Here is a 16848-nt window from a genome sequence, read left to right as displayed (position 1 = left end):
CAAATGCTTGCTCTGTCCAAAAGATTAGTGTCCTTTCAATATCAGTCATAAGTATTTCCACTATTAACAAAATAGAAAAGCCATTGAGATTTACAGTGTGATGCAGCCGTATTAGTCATATCTTACATTTCAACCACAAGATAATTTATCTTGCCCACACAACCACAGCATTTTAAAATGAAGCAGCACATTAAAGTTGCCAAAAACCTCATTCTGTGAGTTTTGCATTTCTTTATAAACCTGTCCAATTTTACAGTAAACCAGTTCCTTTACGCACCTCCGAAACTCCATGCTGATAGGAACAGAGTTCAAATGCATAATTTTAGCTAGGTTATTTCAGAGCTTAACAAGGTTATTCCAAAATGCTGTACTTAAATGCTCCACACATCAGAAGACTAATTAAAGTATGGGCATGACAAAAGAAATACAACTTCAGAGACTTATACTTCACTAAACCATCTGCTGAGTCTTGTCATGTTTTTGTACAATTGCATGCAGCTTTGTGGCATTCCGAATTCAGGATGAAAGCTATAACACAATTATATTATCCATGAGGTGGCTATACTGTAGCATGTATACAAATCTTAAATTATTTATTTTTAAATAGAGTTGCAGTAAAAACTTCATACACAAGGACAAAATCTTATTTATGACTGTATAAAATACTTCACAAAATACCAAGCATTGTAACAAACATTCAAATGTTCATAACCCGTTTTGAAAAAGCCAAACCAGTGACTTGCACTAGGAGTGGATAGCAAGCAGAGAGTATTTACTCCCAAATGACTAATTTTCTCATCCCATTGCACCCATGTAAAATTCTTACACCTTTATGGATGATAAATTTTTATGTCTTACACTCTACAACTGGAGACACTAGCTTAAAAAACCATGTATGTGCTTATAAAGTACATCTGTTCTGCTTTTCCAAGAATTGCTTACAGCTAAAATATTCTGTAGTACACCTAGCTGATTCTTGAAATTATGCTTTTAATTTCAAAGACACAATCGCTACAAATTCAGCTGAAATAATGAAAAAACACAAGTCAGTTAGCAAAGCCCAAATTCCATGCAAAAATCCCTAAGTGAGTCATTAAAAGGAGAAAACCAGCTTGTTAGTAGATTTTTCGTTGGTTGGTTTAGTTTAGTCCCCTTTTTTACCTGAAAAAATGCAGATCGCAATACATATACAGCAATACTTTTTTACATCCAGATTATCATACCTGTGTGAAGTATTTTCCATCTTGTTTCAGGACTTTCATTGAGAGGTCAAGAATCAATCGCAGAAATTCCCATGTGGAATCTGCATTTAGAGTATGATTTAAAAACAGAACAGTACATTACTGGCTTGTTTGCTGTTACATATTCAAGACTTGCAACATATCTACTGTTTAAGAAGTAGCTATCCTACACCTTTAAAAAAACCCACAACAACAAACCAACAAGCTAAAAACCACACAACCCATACACAATGGCAATGATGGTGGAAGTATCTGTTTTTCTTCACAGTAATTTTCCAGACTTTTCCAAGAAATTATAGAGTGGGGAAAAATTTACTGGCATGTGAACTCCCCAAATACTTTCTCATAAATTACATGAGTTGATATTATTCTGGAATAAGAGCACAGTCTAAAAAGAGCCCTAGGCACTAGCTAATTTTTTCTAACATATAAGAAAAATTCTAAAAGAACAGATGTGTTACTATCACTCTTTGCCTCTCAGATTTGCTATTAAAAAGGCAAGAATCAAAGTATTTTTGTTGCAAACTGCCAACTACCATGCAGCAGTGGGGCAGAAGTTTGGAAAATCCTCAGAAGTTTAGGAAAATAAATTAGAAGATTAACCTTCTTCTGGAGATGTGGAGATTGGAACAGCCGTCAGATCATTAATTACGTAATCAAACATCCTTCCTTCTTTGGCATACCTCTTCAGTACAGGAATACAGTCTTCAATCAGAACCTGTAAGAATGAAATACTCCTCAATAGTCCTCTAAATTCGCTAAAACTGGCCAGGTAAAAGGAACAAAAGCAGATTCACAGGAATTAAGAGGAGGCGAAAAGTACAAAATTGAATATACACTTAATTTCAGGCTCCTTTTTCAACTTTTTACATCGTATAAGGAGGAGGAACAGTTGTAGGAATTATGACAATGAAGGCACTACAGGACCGAATTTCCTAGCTGTCACTGATTGCCACATAACCACTGTTCTACCTACCAAGTGGTAACAACAGTTAGCAGTCCACCAACATATGAGTAAAGTCATGTATGAGTAAAGTATGAAGGGCCACTGACTCATGCAACATAGCATGTTACTTCTGTTAATTTTTTGCATGCTTTTTTTAGTTCACACCTGTAAAACAGTATCTGTGAGAGCCTTAAGGAGCAGTAATGAAAACAGAAAGAAAAGGTTTGTTTCCAGTGAAGATGTCAGATTACACCTGGGCTAGTCTGCAAGCTCTGCCAGATGCAGCACAAAGACCTTAACTGCAGGGATGCGTGAATTTTTTTTTTTTTAATATCCTAGCAGTGTAAGAGTTTTTGCCTGCAAATTAAAAAGAATTTTAAAATGTGTATTACAAATTCAGATATTCTCAACAGTACAGGACAACTGAAATACACATTTCTTCTATCTTTTCATCAGTTTAAGGAATGATGTTTAACACTGCATCCTTACTGCTATTTCCTCTTTATTTGTAGGCTACAGCAATAAACATTTTCCTATTTCACATTCCTTAAAAGCTGTATATAATTATTTTTAGAAGAGCTTGAAGAGGGAGAGTTAAAATATTTTGACACTAATATATACTTCCAACACAAATCCCACTGCCAGCTATTAAAATTTAGAAGTGTCATAAAAAAGGAAAAAATCCTTCCCAAAATTAAGAAAAATCAGAAGACTTTTCCCCAAAACTTTGCCATTGCAGTCTACCAGGCTGGGTATAGTTGTATTTGAAATATTACTTCTAATCAAAGAAAAACAAAAAGTTACCTGATAGCACTCTCCTTTCAGATTGTCTAAGACATCTCCGCATGTTTTACGCATGTATTTTTTACACCCGTCGATCACCATTTGGTCAATGTTTGAAGCTGGTTAAGGCATTCTACATTCCAGAAATAATACAGGTAACAGTTTCTATTTCTTCAGAAAGAAATTCTCAAAAAGGTGACATTCACAAAAGAATAGTAAGACATGTATCTCTGTATACATATTGCAACAGCCATTTGCCTTCAGATTCAGTTAGAGGTTTAGGAAGTGTTTATTTTTGGTTTAAACCAGTATTTCTGGTACCTTAGGTTACCATTACTATGAAAGCTTGAAATGTGAACAATAGGAAGATATATTTAAAAACCCCATAAAGCTAAACTAGGTTAAGACTTTAACCTACATTTTTAAAACAACTGGGTTTAGTTTCTAACAAGGGGATCCCAAAACCTAGGATGATCAATATTTCATATGGCTAACAGTGGTTTACATTACAAACTATCTGAACTACAGAATGTTGAAAGCTTGATTTATATCAGTATTTTTAAAACAGGCCAAGAGTTGGTCATTCTGCCACCAACACAATTCACTAAGTCCTGACATTCCTATTGATTAAACTTTTTTGCTTCTAGGGATTTTTTTTTTTAGCTTGCTTTAATAAAACAAAAGAACCCAAGACAGCAGAACTCAGCCCAAACTGCAGACTTGACAGACCTGTCTTCTGTTACCAGAGAAGATATCAGTTGGATGACAGAAGTGTTCCTTTCCAGTTCTATGTAAATTGCTACTCAAGAGTTATATATGGATTGGGAACTCAAAAGTATGTGCTACATAGTGATGCACAAATATGTAGTCACTGGGTCTCTTTAAGAAGACTAAAAGAAATTTCATTTCAGACCCTATCTCCTCATGCAAGTCAGAACCTGATAGTTAATTATGCTCAATGCTAAGACATCAGCAGAAAACACAGGCTGAAAAATGTTGAAATTAATGATCAGTCATTTGTCAAAGGATATCTCTACCATAGTAACCATCTTTGGCTTCAGTTTGACTATCTCATATAGTATACCTCCATCACCACCTCCCAGGATTAGCACTTCTTTCCCAGTGTAGTCTTCCTTTCCACTGCCCATTATGGCTTGAGTATATGCCAGGTCACTCTCTGCCAGATCTGAATGTAAGGAAGAGAAAGAGTTGGACAGAAACATTACATCTTTAATTCTTCTTATTAATTGGTATTAATTTGGCATTAATCCAAAGGTGATATAATACAGACCAAAGCAAGAGCATCTACAGAAACAACCTAGCTCTCAGACAGTCCAGGTAACAGGAGGCTAGTGATTTACCAAAGCTAACGAGATCCTCCTCAGAACCCCACACAGGATTTGTCTAGTTCTCAATGCAAACCCAGCAATTGCTACCTCAACATTAGGAAGCACTGCGTGCCAAGAGAAGCGAAGTTGTAGAGCAAAACTGTCAGTACTTAGGACTTGATGTGTACTCTCGATACTTCAGTGGGTTTTTACCTCAGACTAGTGCTGCAAGAGACAAGTCAGGTGATTTTTGCTAACATACTCTGGACCCCAACTAAAAAGAGCAACCTAGATGCACCCCAGCGGATCCCTGCACAGAACTATAAGTATGACTGTTAACACCTAACTGCTGAAGGACCCTGAAGCATGCCTTCTGCTGAATTGCTCACCATTAGCTTCAAAGCAGGAAAGAACATTCCTAAGCTGTAATAACAGATCTGAGCTACAAGGGCAAAGCTTTGTGCAGCAGCACATCATGGCATATCCTATCATTCTGCCTGGCAATCAGCACTTCGCTTATAAGTGCACAATAACAAAATGACACAAGCAGTATTTTAAAATCTCATGGAAGGTAAATAAGTAATGGCATACAAACAAAACCTCACCTCCATATGAAACTGATGAAGATTTCTGGCTAGAAGTATGGAATACCCTAATTTAGTGATTTCAAATACAATTCTAACTGAATTAGAGAAGACCTTGCTAATGAATTCAATAGCAATGCTTTTCAGCTGCCATCTACAAAGAAGTCCCCCTGACAGTTGCAGAAAGCTAACTGAATGGTTAGAGGTATTTCTGGTGATTTCAAAAAGCTATAGTCAAATTTCTTAATTACTCTGCCATTAGACTGAAATTAGGTATTCTATCCGTAGACAGCAACATCCCTCGTTTACCTCAGCCAGTACTTTTCAACATAAGTACTGAGAGATTTTACAAAGCATACTCCCTGATGCCTAGATTTTCTAGCAAACAGCATTCTCATCCCACTTCAAAGAACAGTAGCCCATCTTCTCCCAAGTTCACTTTGAAAAATATAAAGATCAGCAGGCACAGAGTAGCACATATAAAGACCCTCCCATAAAGGTTGGGTCACTCTTCTGATTAACTTAAAGAGTTTAACTGAGCATTTTGAAGAAGACAAGAGTCAAAAGATGTTCACCAACAAAGCAGCTAAATGGTTTAAGATACAGCTGTGCTGTATCTCACCAGGCAGGCAATTCCCTTAGAGAAACAAGGGAGCAGCAGGATTATCCCCACACACACCCACCAGCTCCTACTTCCTTCACGTGTCTCTAGACCTCTACTGCATTTTGAAGACTGTCAGAGTAGCTTGTTTTACTATCAAAGAGAAGCCCTCAAGACATTGGGCTTGCAACAAACAGGTAAAAGCTCACGTGAAAGAAAGGAGTAGAGTAAGCTCTGCTAGACAACACTGACTTCTATTCTCCTTTCTATGCTCCTTTCCACAGCAAAGATGATGACTTTGGGAAAAGAAGAAATCTTTTTTTGTACTCTAGATTTTACACTGGTCAGCCTTTCTGATTGAAATACTTTATATACAGTAACAGATATATGTGTACATGCATATATGTAGCTTCCAGCATCAGAACCATGACCCTTAGTAATCTATTAAAACTGTGCCATAGCAAGACAGAAAACAACACTTCATACAATTTCACACAAAAGATCTTCAAACAAGATACTTACTAACGTCTCCACTGAGAATAAGAATATTTCCAAACTGTTTTGAATGCAGAATTTTAATATTCTGAAAAGGTGAGTCTTCATCATAAACAACTTCATCTATGTCATATTCCACCAGGCGCCCATCAGCTGTGGGCCAGTATCTATCAATGACACCTCCTCTCAGAATGGCTGGCAATCTAGAAAGAAATAATAAGAAAAAAGATTACAAAACATTTGAGAATTATTTTTTTTAAAATTCCCTCTAAACATCCTGTGGATCCACCATAATAAATAATATTTACAAGAGGGATCTAAGAAAAACTTGCAAGATTTAACACTCAGACATAAGAAACTTACCAGCCATATGTTAAATACACATAACTTGCTAAGGCACAGGTGAAATATAAATGATGGTTCTTTATGTATAACTTCTACAATGTGCTTGTGAATCTCCCTACCTTGAGAGGGATTTACATAACATACCAGCCTCTGCAGAATAGGCTCATGACTAGAAACAGATAAAATACAAAAGCAGAAAGCAGACAAAAAACCATAACAAAACCTCTTCCCACCTTCAGCTCAGCTAAGAATGCTATTTCTTTGAGATTAGTGTATCTTACCCTTCCAAAGTTGTACCGAGACATTTTTAAATACATACGCAAACACAAAAAGTGAACTATTATAGTGTTTCAAACTGAGCCAAGTCACCCTGCAGTGTACAAGCACAATCCTTGATATCAGCTGACAGCTTCCATTACTTTTAAAAAGCAGTTCAAGCATCTGCATAGATTGTTTTGGTTTTGTTGTTGGTTTTTTTTTTTTTAATTCCATATAAAAGTATCTTGGTTCAAATCTGTATTTCATCTGTAAAGACAAACTATATTTGAAATGGCAGTGAATGCTCAAAATGATTGCATACCATTTTAAGCAAAGTGTGCAGGCATAAAGTTCATCAGATTTCCCACACACTTCAAAGAGTTAAGGGTGGGGGTTTTTTTCCAGGAGAGTGTAGCAGTAGACTAGACACAGAAAAGCTGCTTCTGAATTCACTAGCAATTCTCAATAAACATTTCAGAAATATTTTCTACCCTCAGTGAGCCACAAGATGGCAGCAACCGGTGAGAGCAAGAGCATCTGCTCAATACGTCAAGACAACAAAAAGGCAAGAACAGCTTTTCCAGCAGCATTAATTCTAGTGGGGCTGCATGTGTGAAGCTAACATCAGAAGGATACAAAGCAAATTAAAAAAAGAAAAAATAAAAAAGTTGAGGGGTGTGTGACAAGATTCATGCCAGATCCACTGTTCCAAGAAGCTCATCTTCCTATACTAACGTAACCAAATTAATCTAGATCACTTCAGGCAGACTTTTTCCTGACCCATTTTTAACAAGTTCCTATCACAGAGATTCCACAAACTCCCAATATAATATTTCAGTATTAAAATGTCTTCAAAGACCAAGCTTCTCCCCCATATACATTTGCACAAGATTATCTACATTTGCACACTGTGCACCACATGAGGCTTTACCAGGACAAAGTAAAGCAAGATAACTAGCTCTGTTTTACATACTGCTGTTAAGCAAAAACAACATTCAAGGTATAACATCACTTTTCGAATCACTACCACTTTACTTGTGGTCTCATATAGCCTTCAGATTACTGTCTGCTACAGTACTGCTTACCTGTTTTCCCATTTTGTAGTTTGCTCCTTGGCCTTACTGAATCTTGTTGATTTTAAACTGCTTTTTACTTTTCTTAAACCATTTCCTCTTCTATGTTCTTTAAAGCACTCACTCCACCCGCCAGCAAGTGCATGCCTGCAGCAAGTGCTCCCTGGCTTTGAGATGCCAGGCACTGCCACAGAGCCACCAGGAAGACACTAACATGAGCTGTGTCCTTCCAGATGCCTGGGGAACTCCTGCATGAATGCTGTTTCAGCAGCAGGCAGCGAACCAATTAGCATCCCTACAGTTTAAAATATGACCTTGTATTTAAGTAAATCAAAGCAACAGAAGGTTTGCAAAGCCTCCCTCCTTCACTCAGTTACGTTCAAAAAGTTTGCTACAAAATATTTCTATCTTCTCGCCAGGGCCCTAAGCGCACAGGTTCCCCCAGAAGTTTTTTCCACATGTGCCCAAGGCCAGCGCCGTAAGATGCAGCAGGGGCAGAGCTGTGAGAAAAAGAGCTGCAGGAAACCTTGTTGGGGCAGGGCCTCCTCCACGGGCTTGAACTTCATTTCAGCTCCAGCCCTCACCCCTCGTCCCTGCCCAAGCTACACTGCAGCTCTGCCCAACTCTTTCGCCGATCCTTGACACCCAGCTTGGTCTCGGAGCTGCCTCAGTACTACAGCCCAGCCTGGCAGTCACAGGGCTGGGGCTGACCCTGGTCACCTTCACCAGCCCTGCTCGCCTTGGCCGCAAGCTGTGGGATGCGGTCCGGAGGGTATGGTTCACACCCTGGGCTACCCTACCCACCACCACCCTGGGTTCCGCAGCCCTTCCAGAGCAGTCTGCTCTTGCTTCCTGGTTGCATTTTCTCCCACCATTTCATGCAACCATAGCAGCAAATCAAAGAAGAAATAATCCTTGCCCAAAGTAACAATACTGAAGATGAAGCTTAACAAAAGGACAAACCTCACAGCATCTTCAATTCTGCAATAAAACCATTTTAAAACATTGGGGAAAAAAAAAACACACACAAATTCATACTCCAGGCTATTCATTGCAGTACAGCAAAACATAATTTCCTCATTATCTTTAGCAAATATACAGACAAGCCACATACAGAAGTAGACGTATGAACTTACCGCTTCACCCTTTTTATATTACCATGAAACAATTCTTTCATTCTTTCTTCTACTTTGTTTAGGAGCTGGAAAAAAAGCGAGAGGTAGAATTTATAGGTGATCACTTAATGTAAAATATCTGTTAAATTAGGCTACTTGGAAGGCAATAAAGACTAGCACCTGCACTGAAAGGCTTTGAAATGTAACATTAGAAGCCTATGAATAACTAACTAGCTGGTTGCCTCAGCCTCATTACTAGCAAGAACATACATATTGTAGCAGCCATCATCACTGCATTTAACTGTCCTCCAGGATAACACAGCCAGACCTTCCAGGCACAGCCAAGGAGAGAACACAAGAACCCTGTTAAGGTTTCATTCCTGCCAAAGCAGTGGCCTATTCCCCTGCAATATCCAATTTCTAGAGCCTTCTTATCAGGGAAGATGAAATTATTTTTCTTCCTGGGGAAGAAGTTTGAGTATAGAGGCTCCCCATCTCTCAGATTAGAGAAGGAAAAAAAACTTCACAGGCTAATACACCAGGTTGCAGGTTGAGCATCACTTCTCACTCATTGCCCTGGGTACCTGAAGAGACCTGAGCCCTAACTAAGGCTGCTATGTCTTTACAACTTCTAAAGCAAAGAACACGAGGCCCAAGACATGCAAAAAAGAGTGCGTGCGCATGCACTCACATGTGTATGCAGCTACAATACGTGTTACTATTCCTCATCTGTAAGCATTCAGGTTTGAAATTACTTTGATATTTAAAAATCTTTTACCAAGATATACTTTGATAGACCTGAAAAGGAGCTCCTGATGCAGTTTGATAAGTCTAGTAAGATAAGCACTCATACCTGATCGACTTCCTCTCTTCCTTTTGTATGATCATTGTAATTCTGCAGATCCACCAACACTAATCCATGAGGGTGAATTCTCAAATTGGCAAAACTACAAAATGGAGAGAGACAGTGATGATGATTTTATTATCAAAAATCAGAGCAAGCAAGGAAAGAAAGTCTGAAACTAGTTATATTAAAATCAGAATGCATGTTTCTTTTTCCAGCCATCTGTAACTGTTGGCAGTGGCAGCTCCAGTCTTTCCTCTGCAAGTCACTAAACAGCAAACAGAAAGTTGCAAGAGTATGCCATTCACTACATAACTAATAAAATCAGCAGGGAGCAAGGCAGTGAAACAGAGTGTTTAAACCAGAACAAGTATGGTACAAGGGGAAAATATACTACCTAGCCTCAGTTCTTTAAATAAGGCCTGCTTGAACAGGTATATTGTGTCAGGTTTGTTTTTTAATTGAAATCAAGCCTCAAGAAAACAACTGCATGCTTTTCTTCCCCTGTATCTTCCTTCTCACTTCTTGGGGTTTTTTTGGTTGTGGTGGTTTTTTGTTTTGTTTTTTTTTTTTTAACTTTATAGCACCTATTCAGAGAAACAGTGTTCACATTCAAAAGGTGAATAAAAATTTTTAAGGGAGAAGCAGTAAGTGTGCTGGACCATGACTTTAACTAGCAAAGTTACAGCAGCAGACTCTCATTGATGAATACAGACAAGAGACAGACAAAACTCCTACTGTATGTTGTATTTATTACAGGAGCATTTAAAGACCAACGAGCAAGGCTTTACCATGCTAGGTGTTGCGTGGACAAACAGAAGACCTTCAAGAACTTGCAACAAGCAAAACAGATAAAGACTATGGGGAAGGACACAAGAAAATAAAAACAGTAGCAGGGGTGATATCCTTTCCATACTGGGGAGGGGAGAAGACAAAAACAAACAGAAAGGCTACAAGAAGATTATGTAAAGGAAGGGAGGGAAAGCATAAACTGAAAGAAGAGGGCAGAGGAGGGTATGGGAACAGGAACAGTAAAGCAAAGAAAGAACGGTATTCAGGGATGGAGTTCATTAGTACGCCACAGAGAAACCCCAGGTAAACCTGTATACAGTTCTCTGAATGCCCCTTTCTTTGCTTGTCTGCTCTTATCACCCCACTCAGCCTCAAAGGCAAACCAAACTAACTCTTGAGACAAAAAGTTTAGGTGACCTATCTCCCCACCACTCTCACCTTTTTTGTCCCTTCCAGAACTCCTTCCATAAATTGTCAGCCTTGATACAAACACCACCTCTCCCGTGGTGGTGGGAACTTTGGCCAGCAAATACCCTTAGCTGCAGTCAGAGAGAAAATCCTGAATATTTTGTAAGTGTTACCTGACAATTATAATTTTTGGTAACTAAAGTGATTAAATGATGAAACTGAAGTGATTCAAGAACAAAAACACTCTCGCTGGCTTTAGACAGCAGTGATCTGTAGCTGTGATGTGTTTACAATTGACAGAGAAACCAGTGTCACTCACTTCTCTTCAAAACATGAGCCTGGGAAGTCTCAGGCTTTCTTGAAGACTTTATGTCCAGGTCTTGCCTTCAGGAGGAAAGACACTTCTCTACAATACGCATGCCCACCGTGTTTCCCCCTCCCAAGTACCTGCAGATTGTCACCCCTGCACCTCAGCAATTGCCCACCAGGTCTCCTCCCCACCAGCATTCTTCATCAGGAACCAGAAAACGGCTGCGCTCCCAATGGCCATTAAACAAAGCCACAGAATAGCCTTAAAATATGCATGCCACCCCCCCCCCCCTCCAGGAAATTAGTCCTGCATATTCTACCCTGATGAAAGGATGAACAGAAAATAGTCAAAGAGTAAACAAAGATGCCTTTTTTTTTTTTCTAACTACCAGATAGTGCTACCACTTAAAAGACCAGGTTTATGAGCTAATTAGAAGAATAAGAGTGTTTTCAGTATTACACAGCTTAAGTTGGTGTTCCCATCAGTACCACTAAGACGCAAGTAAGAGGGCAGGACACACACACTCTCAAGCCCCAAGTCTCTATGGGGCTTCAGAGTTTTTAACCACTTCTCTCTGTGACCTTACAACCCCTTGAGCCAAAGGGATTCAAATCAGTTGCATGCTTCTCCTAGAGTCTCTCTGTGCTCAGCATAGAGGGAACAGCTACTGCAAAGGCCAGCCCTGGAGAAAACTCCACCAGGATTCTGTTTATATGATTTTTCACATCAGCAGGGGTTTATTTTGTAATGTGCCTAACATGAGAGGAAAAAATAGTCAGGCATAAGCATATGAACAAACAGCTTTATCACAAGACTCCAGGAGATTTTTTTTTTTTTAAAGGAAAGACAAAAGAGCAGAGCTCGCTAGATGGAAGCACTGGTCACTCCAGCAGCTTTTGGATGCATTCACAGTGAAAAGGGACATTTCTGGTGAAGTCCATGGACTGCTCCAGGCCCTCAGAGCTGCAGCACTACAGACAGAAATGACTATTTGCAGTTATTACTGTTATTAGGGTCCCTGAGATCAGGCACAGGGCCAGAAATATTTGCACTGTTAGAAAAACTTTCTATCAGTTTACTACTGTATTATAGGGGTTGCTGTTGACACAAATAAGCAACAGATTGACTGTCCCATGACTTGAGTTCTCTTTTAAATTCCTCTCCTACAAGAATCACATAGCTGTCATAAGATTTGACAGCTGACATTGTCTTCACTTCCCCTGTGACTGCATGAGATACTTCCTCAGTAGGGGATGTTACTGCCATCGCTTTGGGGTCTTTTGGGTGGGAGGCAAGGAAAGGCAGAGGAGGGTTGCTCTGAAAAGCACAACCACACAACATCAGACTTAAGTGATATGATAGCATTAGAATACAGAGACAGTAACACTGCAGAACCACCATTTGTCAAACTGTTACCTCTACCAGAATAGCAAAGCTTTTACCTGCTGACAGACCAACTATGAGTCACTACAGACTAGACAGAATAGTTCAAGTATTTGAAAAATAGCCTGCCAATAAAAGCATCACCTGTCTAATTACTCATAATGAGGGAAGAAATGAAAACCTGCATATACTCGGAAATCCCAAAATAAGAAAAATTTGTCACGACGTTGTTTCAATAAAGCATACTCTTTTTTAAAAAACACTCTTCATCTTAATTACAGAGTACTTAAGGGACCTTAAGATATTAAGCAACCACAGTTTTTCACTACACTATTATTCCTGTTCTCTTTTTACAAAATTAGGAAATTAAGACAATGAAAGCTACTACAGTTCTAAATTGTTGCTGATTCCTAGCAACAGCTTCCAATTCTTCAGCCCATTTTTGCACTCTAGGTAACTCCATGAATAAACCACATTTTAGCCTGAAACAAAGAGCTGAGGAATGTTCATCCTGCTCCTTTAAAATATGCTGACTAGCATATAGAGCAGTTAGGAAAAGACTGACACAGAACAGTAAAAACTCTCACCCTTCCCCTCATGGTGTAAACATATTCACCATCATCTCAGTGACATACAAACCAACTTCAACTGGGTAAATCTTGCACTGTTGCAGTGAAGTCAAATGCCAGTAGGATTACACTCCTCTAAACGAGAATTCAGACACAGAACAGAAGCTAAAAAAAGGATGTGTGTATAGGGGAGGTTAAAACTTTTCTAAGAGAGTCTTCTACTGTAGAAACAGTGACTCTAAGTTTCAGGTTTTGTGGGTTTTTAAAGAACTTTCAGGTGAAACGTGACAAAAGAAGGAGCATAGATGCAAGAAGGACAAAAAAAACCCCTGGTAGCTGTGCAGCGTATGTAACAGAAGAGTACTTGCTCACAAGCAGCAATGCTATTAAAATATAGTATTAGTTGAGAAGATACTCAACAGTTTCCAAAGATTAGCTTTAATGATTTTTCTCCTTACCCTAGATTTATTTAATAACTTTTTAAATCTGTTAAGATATACTAGACCCTATGACTTTGTACAAAGTACCATATACGTTAAATGAGATTAAAAAAAATGTTAGGAATATCAAGTCTTTACCTGTCCAGTCTAAGCTAGAGTAAATGACACTTCAGTAAAAGCATGCTGCTTAAGGTGAGCCTGAAAACATTCTGGAAGTTGTTGCAAATACTCTGATAGAGAAATCAAAATTTGATCACATAGAAGAGTTAGGTTTAATTAAGAAGTAGAATTGTGAAGCATAATGTATGGGATTGTTAAGTTTGAAATGAAGCCATAGAAACTTTAGGAACTGTTATGTATGACCACAGGAACCTTCATATTGTTAAGTCTGAAATAGTAACCATAGAAACCTCACCAGGAAGTTACCGGTTTTTCTATGTTTTGTTTTAAGAAATTAAGGAAACAGTCATGGACACCAGTTTGCTGCTTGGAAACCCCCTTACCCTTCCCATCTCGATTTGAGTATCAAGGATTCCAATCAGTAGAGCTAAGTAGAATTGACCAATGATTGTTTTTAAATAAGAATATTGATAAGGTTATACAATCAAAGGACCAACCATTACAAAGGTTAAATTTAAGAGCAAGCATAGTATGCATTGTTATATAATAAGCTTCTTTAACAGTGATTTGACAGAAAGTCTATAAAAACTGATGGATTTTGACACTAAGTTGGACACGCCTTTGGAGGCGCCATCCCCCATGTCCCCAGCACTGCAATAAACAAAGTGCCTGCTTCTTAACTTCACATCGGTGTTAAGGAGTTTTATTCCAGATTTCGGTAACAAAGCGATCTGCAAACACACGGCTCCAGCAAACGAGACTGATGGGGCCCCGAGCCTCAGAGACAGAGCTCCTCTCCTGCGTGTGCCACTATTCCCCAACCAGTGTTTGGGCAAGGGGGCTGGCAAAGCAGAGGAGTATATCCATCCCCACCACTACAGACAGGGACCTGAGCAGCTCAAGTGGGCCATTTCCTGCGTGACTCCAGAGCCTTGTGTTGACAACCCCATTAGTAAATGTTTTCAGCTGAACTTCCCTCAATTAGGTCCTTTGTCAGAGTAAATCACAAAGTAAATGGACCAGGTAGAGTTGCCACATGTGACTTTTGCTTGCTTAGCTTCAGACAAAGGAGAACAGGGATCTGTTGCTTTGGTAATGACAACAGGAAAGCATGGCTTAATCCCCAAATCAGCTCCAATTCGTTTAACAACCACAGCCCTCCGCGGGGCTGTTCACAGGGTATCTTTGTCAAAGTGTTGAATTGCGGACACTGCTGTTGACAAAAATCTGTAGCACAGGGCACCGCGCAACCTATGGGGGTTATCTCTGCAGACTTTGCAGTGTACACTGTTTAGCAACATACTACTGTCTCAACACAAACATTTTTTTCCTGGGATTAGTACCCAGCTTGTTACATCAGCTGCACATCTTTGTCTTGCAATTGCTCAGTCACCTTTGGCTGGTTAAAAATGTGTTTGTATGTGCATACTCAAAGCCCCTACTCACATACAGCACCAACTCGCACATCTTTCATCCTGGGGATCTTCTGTGCCCAGTAAACACCCAGCCATCCTCACAGGAAACTGCTCGTGACATATCTACCCTCCATCACAATTTTTTTTCCCTGCTTTTTACTACAAGCTACTTCTAAAAGTACACTGTTTTACAGGGAAAAGAAGAGGAAAAGTCCACATGCCCTGGCCAATTTCTTCCTAGTTGTCAGACACTTCTTTTAATTAGCATAAGAATCTTACGATATTTTACATCCCAAATAAAATCCAGACAAAATTGCTAGTATTAAAATAAAGCCTATTTAGTTCATATCAAATCCTCTGTATGTTCACTAGTTCATTCATACCACTCATTAAATGTTTCTGTTGTGCAGGGTTTTAACTGTCCAGTCTATTGGGGTTTTTTTAGTGTTCACACCCTTATTTCAGTTAACTGAAAACTACATCAACTGACATTAACAAAAACACACTGCTTAAAGCTGCCTTAAGAAAGTATATGCAGTTTCTTTAAGCCATCTGAAAACTCAAGGAAACAGAACTGCCAAGGTCCCAAAACTTACAGAAAGTTCTCCTGCACATGCTACTGTTCCCCAATTCACCGTTTAACAGGGCTGACAAAGCACTGAAGCATACTTTAACTCACCTCACTACAGACAGTAAGTTGAATAGCAAAGTAAGTAATTTCCAGGGAAAATTAATCCCATATGCACTGGAGTTCAGCCAGCAATGAATATACTAAGAAAAAGCAATAACCATTGTTTATTAATTTACATTTAATACTGCACCAGAAAAAAGTCACTTGCAAAGTAAATGATATCATCTTAACATTCAGCTCTTCTGTGTACTCTTGTCCTTCATTCTTCAGTTTTGAGGCTGCATCACAACTCTGCAATTCTTTGTTATGTTTAGGATGCTCTCCTGGATAGCTTCTTAGAAGCTCAACTATTTCCAGACCTGTATTATATCAGAACTTTGAGAACTTACTTCATAAGGGGTGAAGAGTCTTCATTAGCGAATGTAATTTTGAACTGACAACACTTGTACACAATTTAACATTAAGCTGACAACAGTAATTTGATATTAAAACCAAGCTCAACTACAACTTTTTGACAGTTAACCACATTTGTCAGGAAGCCCATTCATAGTTGCATTAGCAATGCAGACAGTGAAGGCAAGGTTGTGGCACCTGCATATTTACAGGGAGAGAGACTTCTACATCTGACTGCTAAAAAACATGCCAAATGGAGACTGATAGAGCAAGTCAATCAGCCTGTGCAAATCTGGAAAGGCAAAAAAAAACAGTGCTGCAGTAGCAGAAAGACCATTCATGTCTTACACGGACACCCCAGTATTTAGAGCATTTTTTCCTGAAACTCAGTATTCTCCATCATATTTATCACCGAGTTGAAGAGATAAACAGCACTAGTCTAAGATGTCTAGCATATGGTGCTATTAAACAGATGAGAAGCAATACTTGACTAAACTGGTTGCACCCAGCCTGGAGGGCTCAAGGAGCTGAGCTCCCCTGAGAACAGGCAGGCCACATCCATGCTTACACCACTTAGCCCCAGCTCTCCCTGTGGCCCACATGGTATTCCTGTGGCCCCAAGACAGTGAGGTTTCTCCCTCAACCCACCAACTGCCATATCAAAGCATCTGAAGTGACACTAGGGCTCTGCTGCAGTCACCAGGGAAGTATTTTACATCAAGCTGACATCAAGTATGCATTGCATGCCCTAGAACATGGCACGAGGGTTTTATG

The 16848-nt window shown here is 39.2% G+C and overlaps 1 protein-coding gene across 2 annotated transcripts in view; it reads right to left on the bottom strand.

Moving 5' to 3' along the window:
- Window positions 1–16848, bottom strand: part of SMS (spermine synthase) — a 52807-nt gene that overhangs the window by 14201 nt on the left and 21758 nt on the right. For both annotated transcript variants that reach the window (XM_052794310.1, XM_052794311.1), the window contains exons 3-9: window positions 9623–9716; window positions 8791–8855; window positions 6006–6181; window positions 4002–4156; window positions 2992–3081; window positions 1845–1959; window positions 1224–1303 (exon numbers count right to left, since the gene is read on the bottom strand). In XM_052794310.1, coding sequence (XP_052650270.1) covers window positions 1224–1303; window positions 1845–1959; window positions 2992–3081; window positions 4002–4156; window positions 6006–6181; window positions 8791–8855; window positions 9623–9716 — 775 coding nt within the window. The remainder of the gene's footprint in view (window positions 1–1223; window positions 1304–1844; window positions 1960–2991; window positions 3082–4001; window positions 4157–6005; window positions 6182–8790; window positions 8856–9622; window positions 9717–16848) is intronic.

Source organism: Harpia harpyja, chromosome 8, assembly GCF_026419915.1.
Source record: "Harpia harpyja isolate bHarHar1 chromosome 8, bHarHar1 primary haplotype, whole genome shotgun sequence".
Lineage (NCBI taxonomy): Eukaryota > Metazoa > Chordata > Aves > Accipitriformes > Accipitridae > Harpia > Harpia harpyja.
The sequence above is the reverse complement of the archived record's forward strand: the minus strand, read 5'-3'. Positions and strand labels throughout refer to the sequence as shown.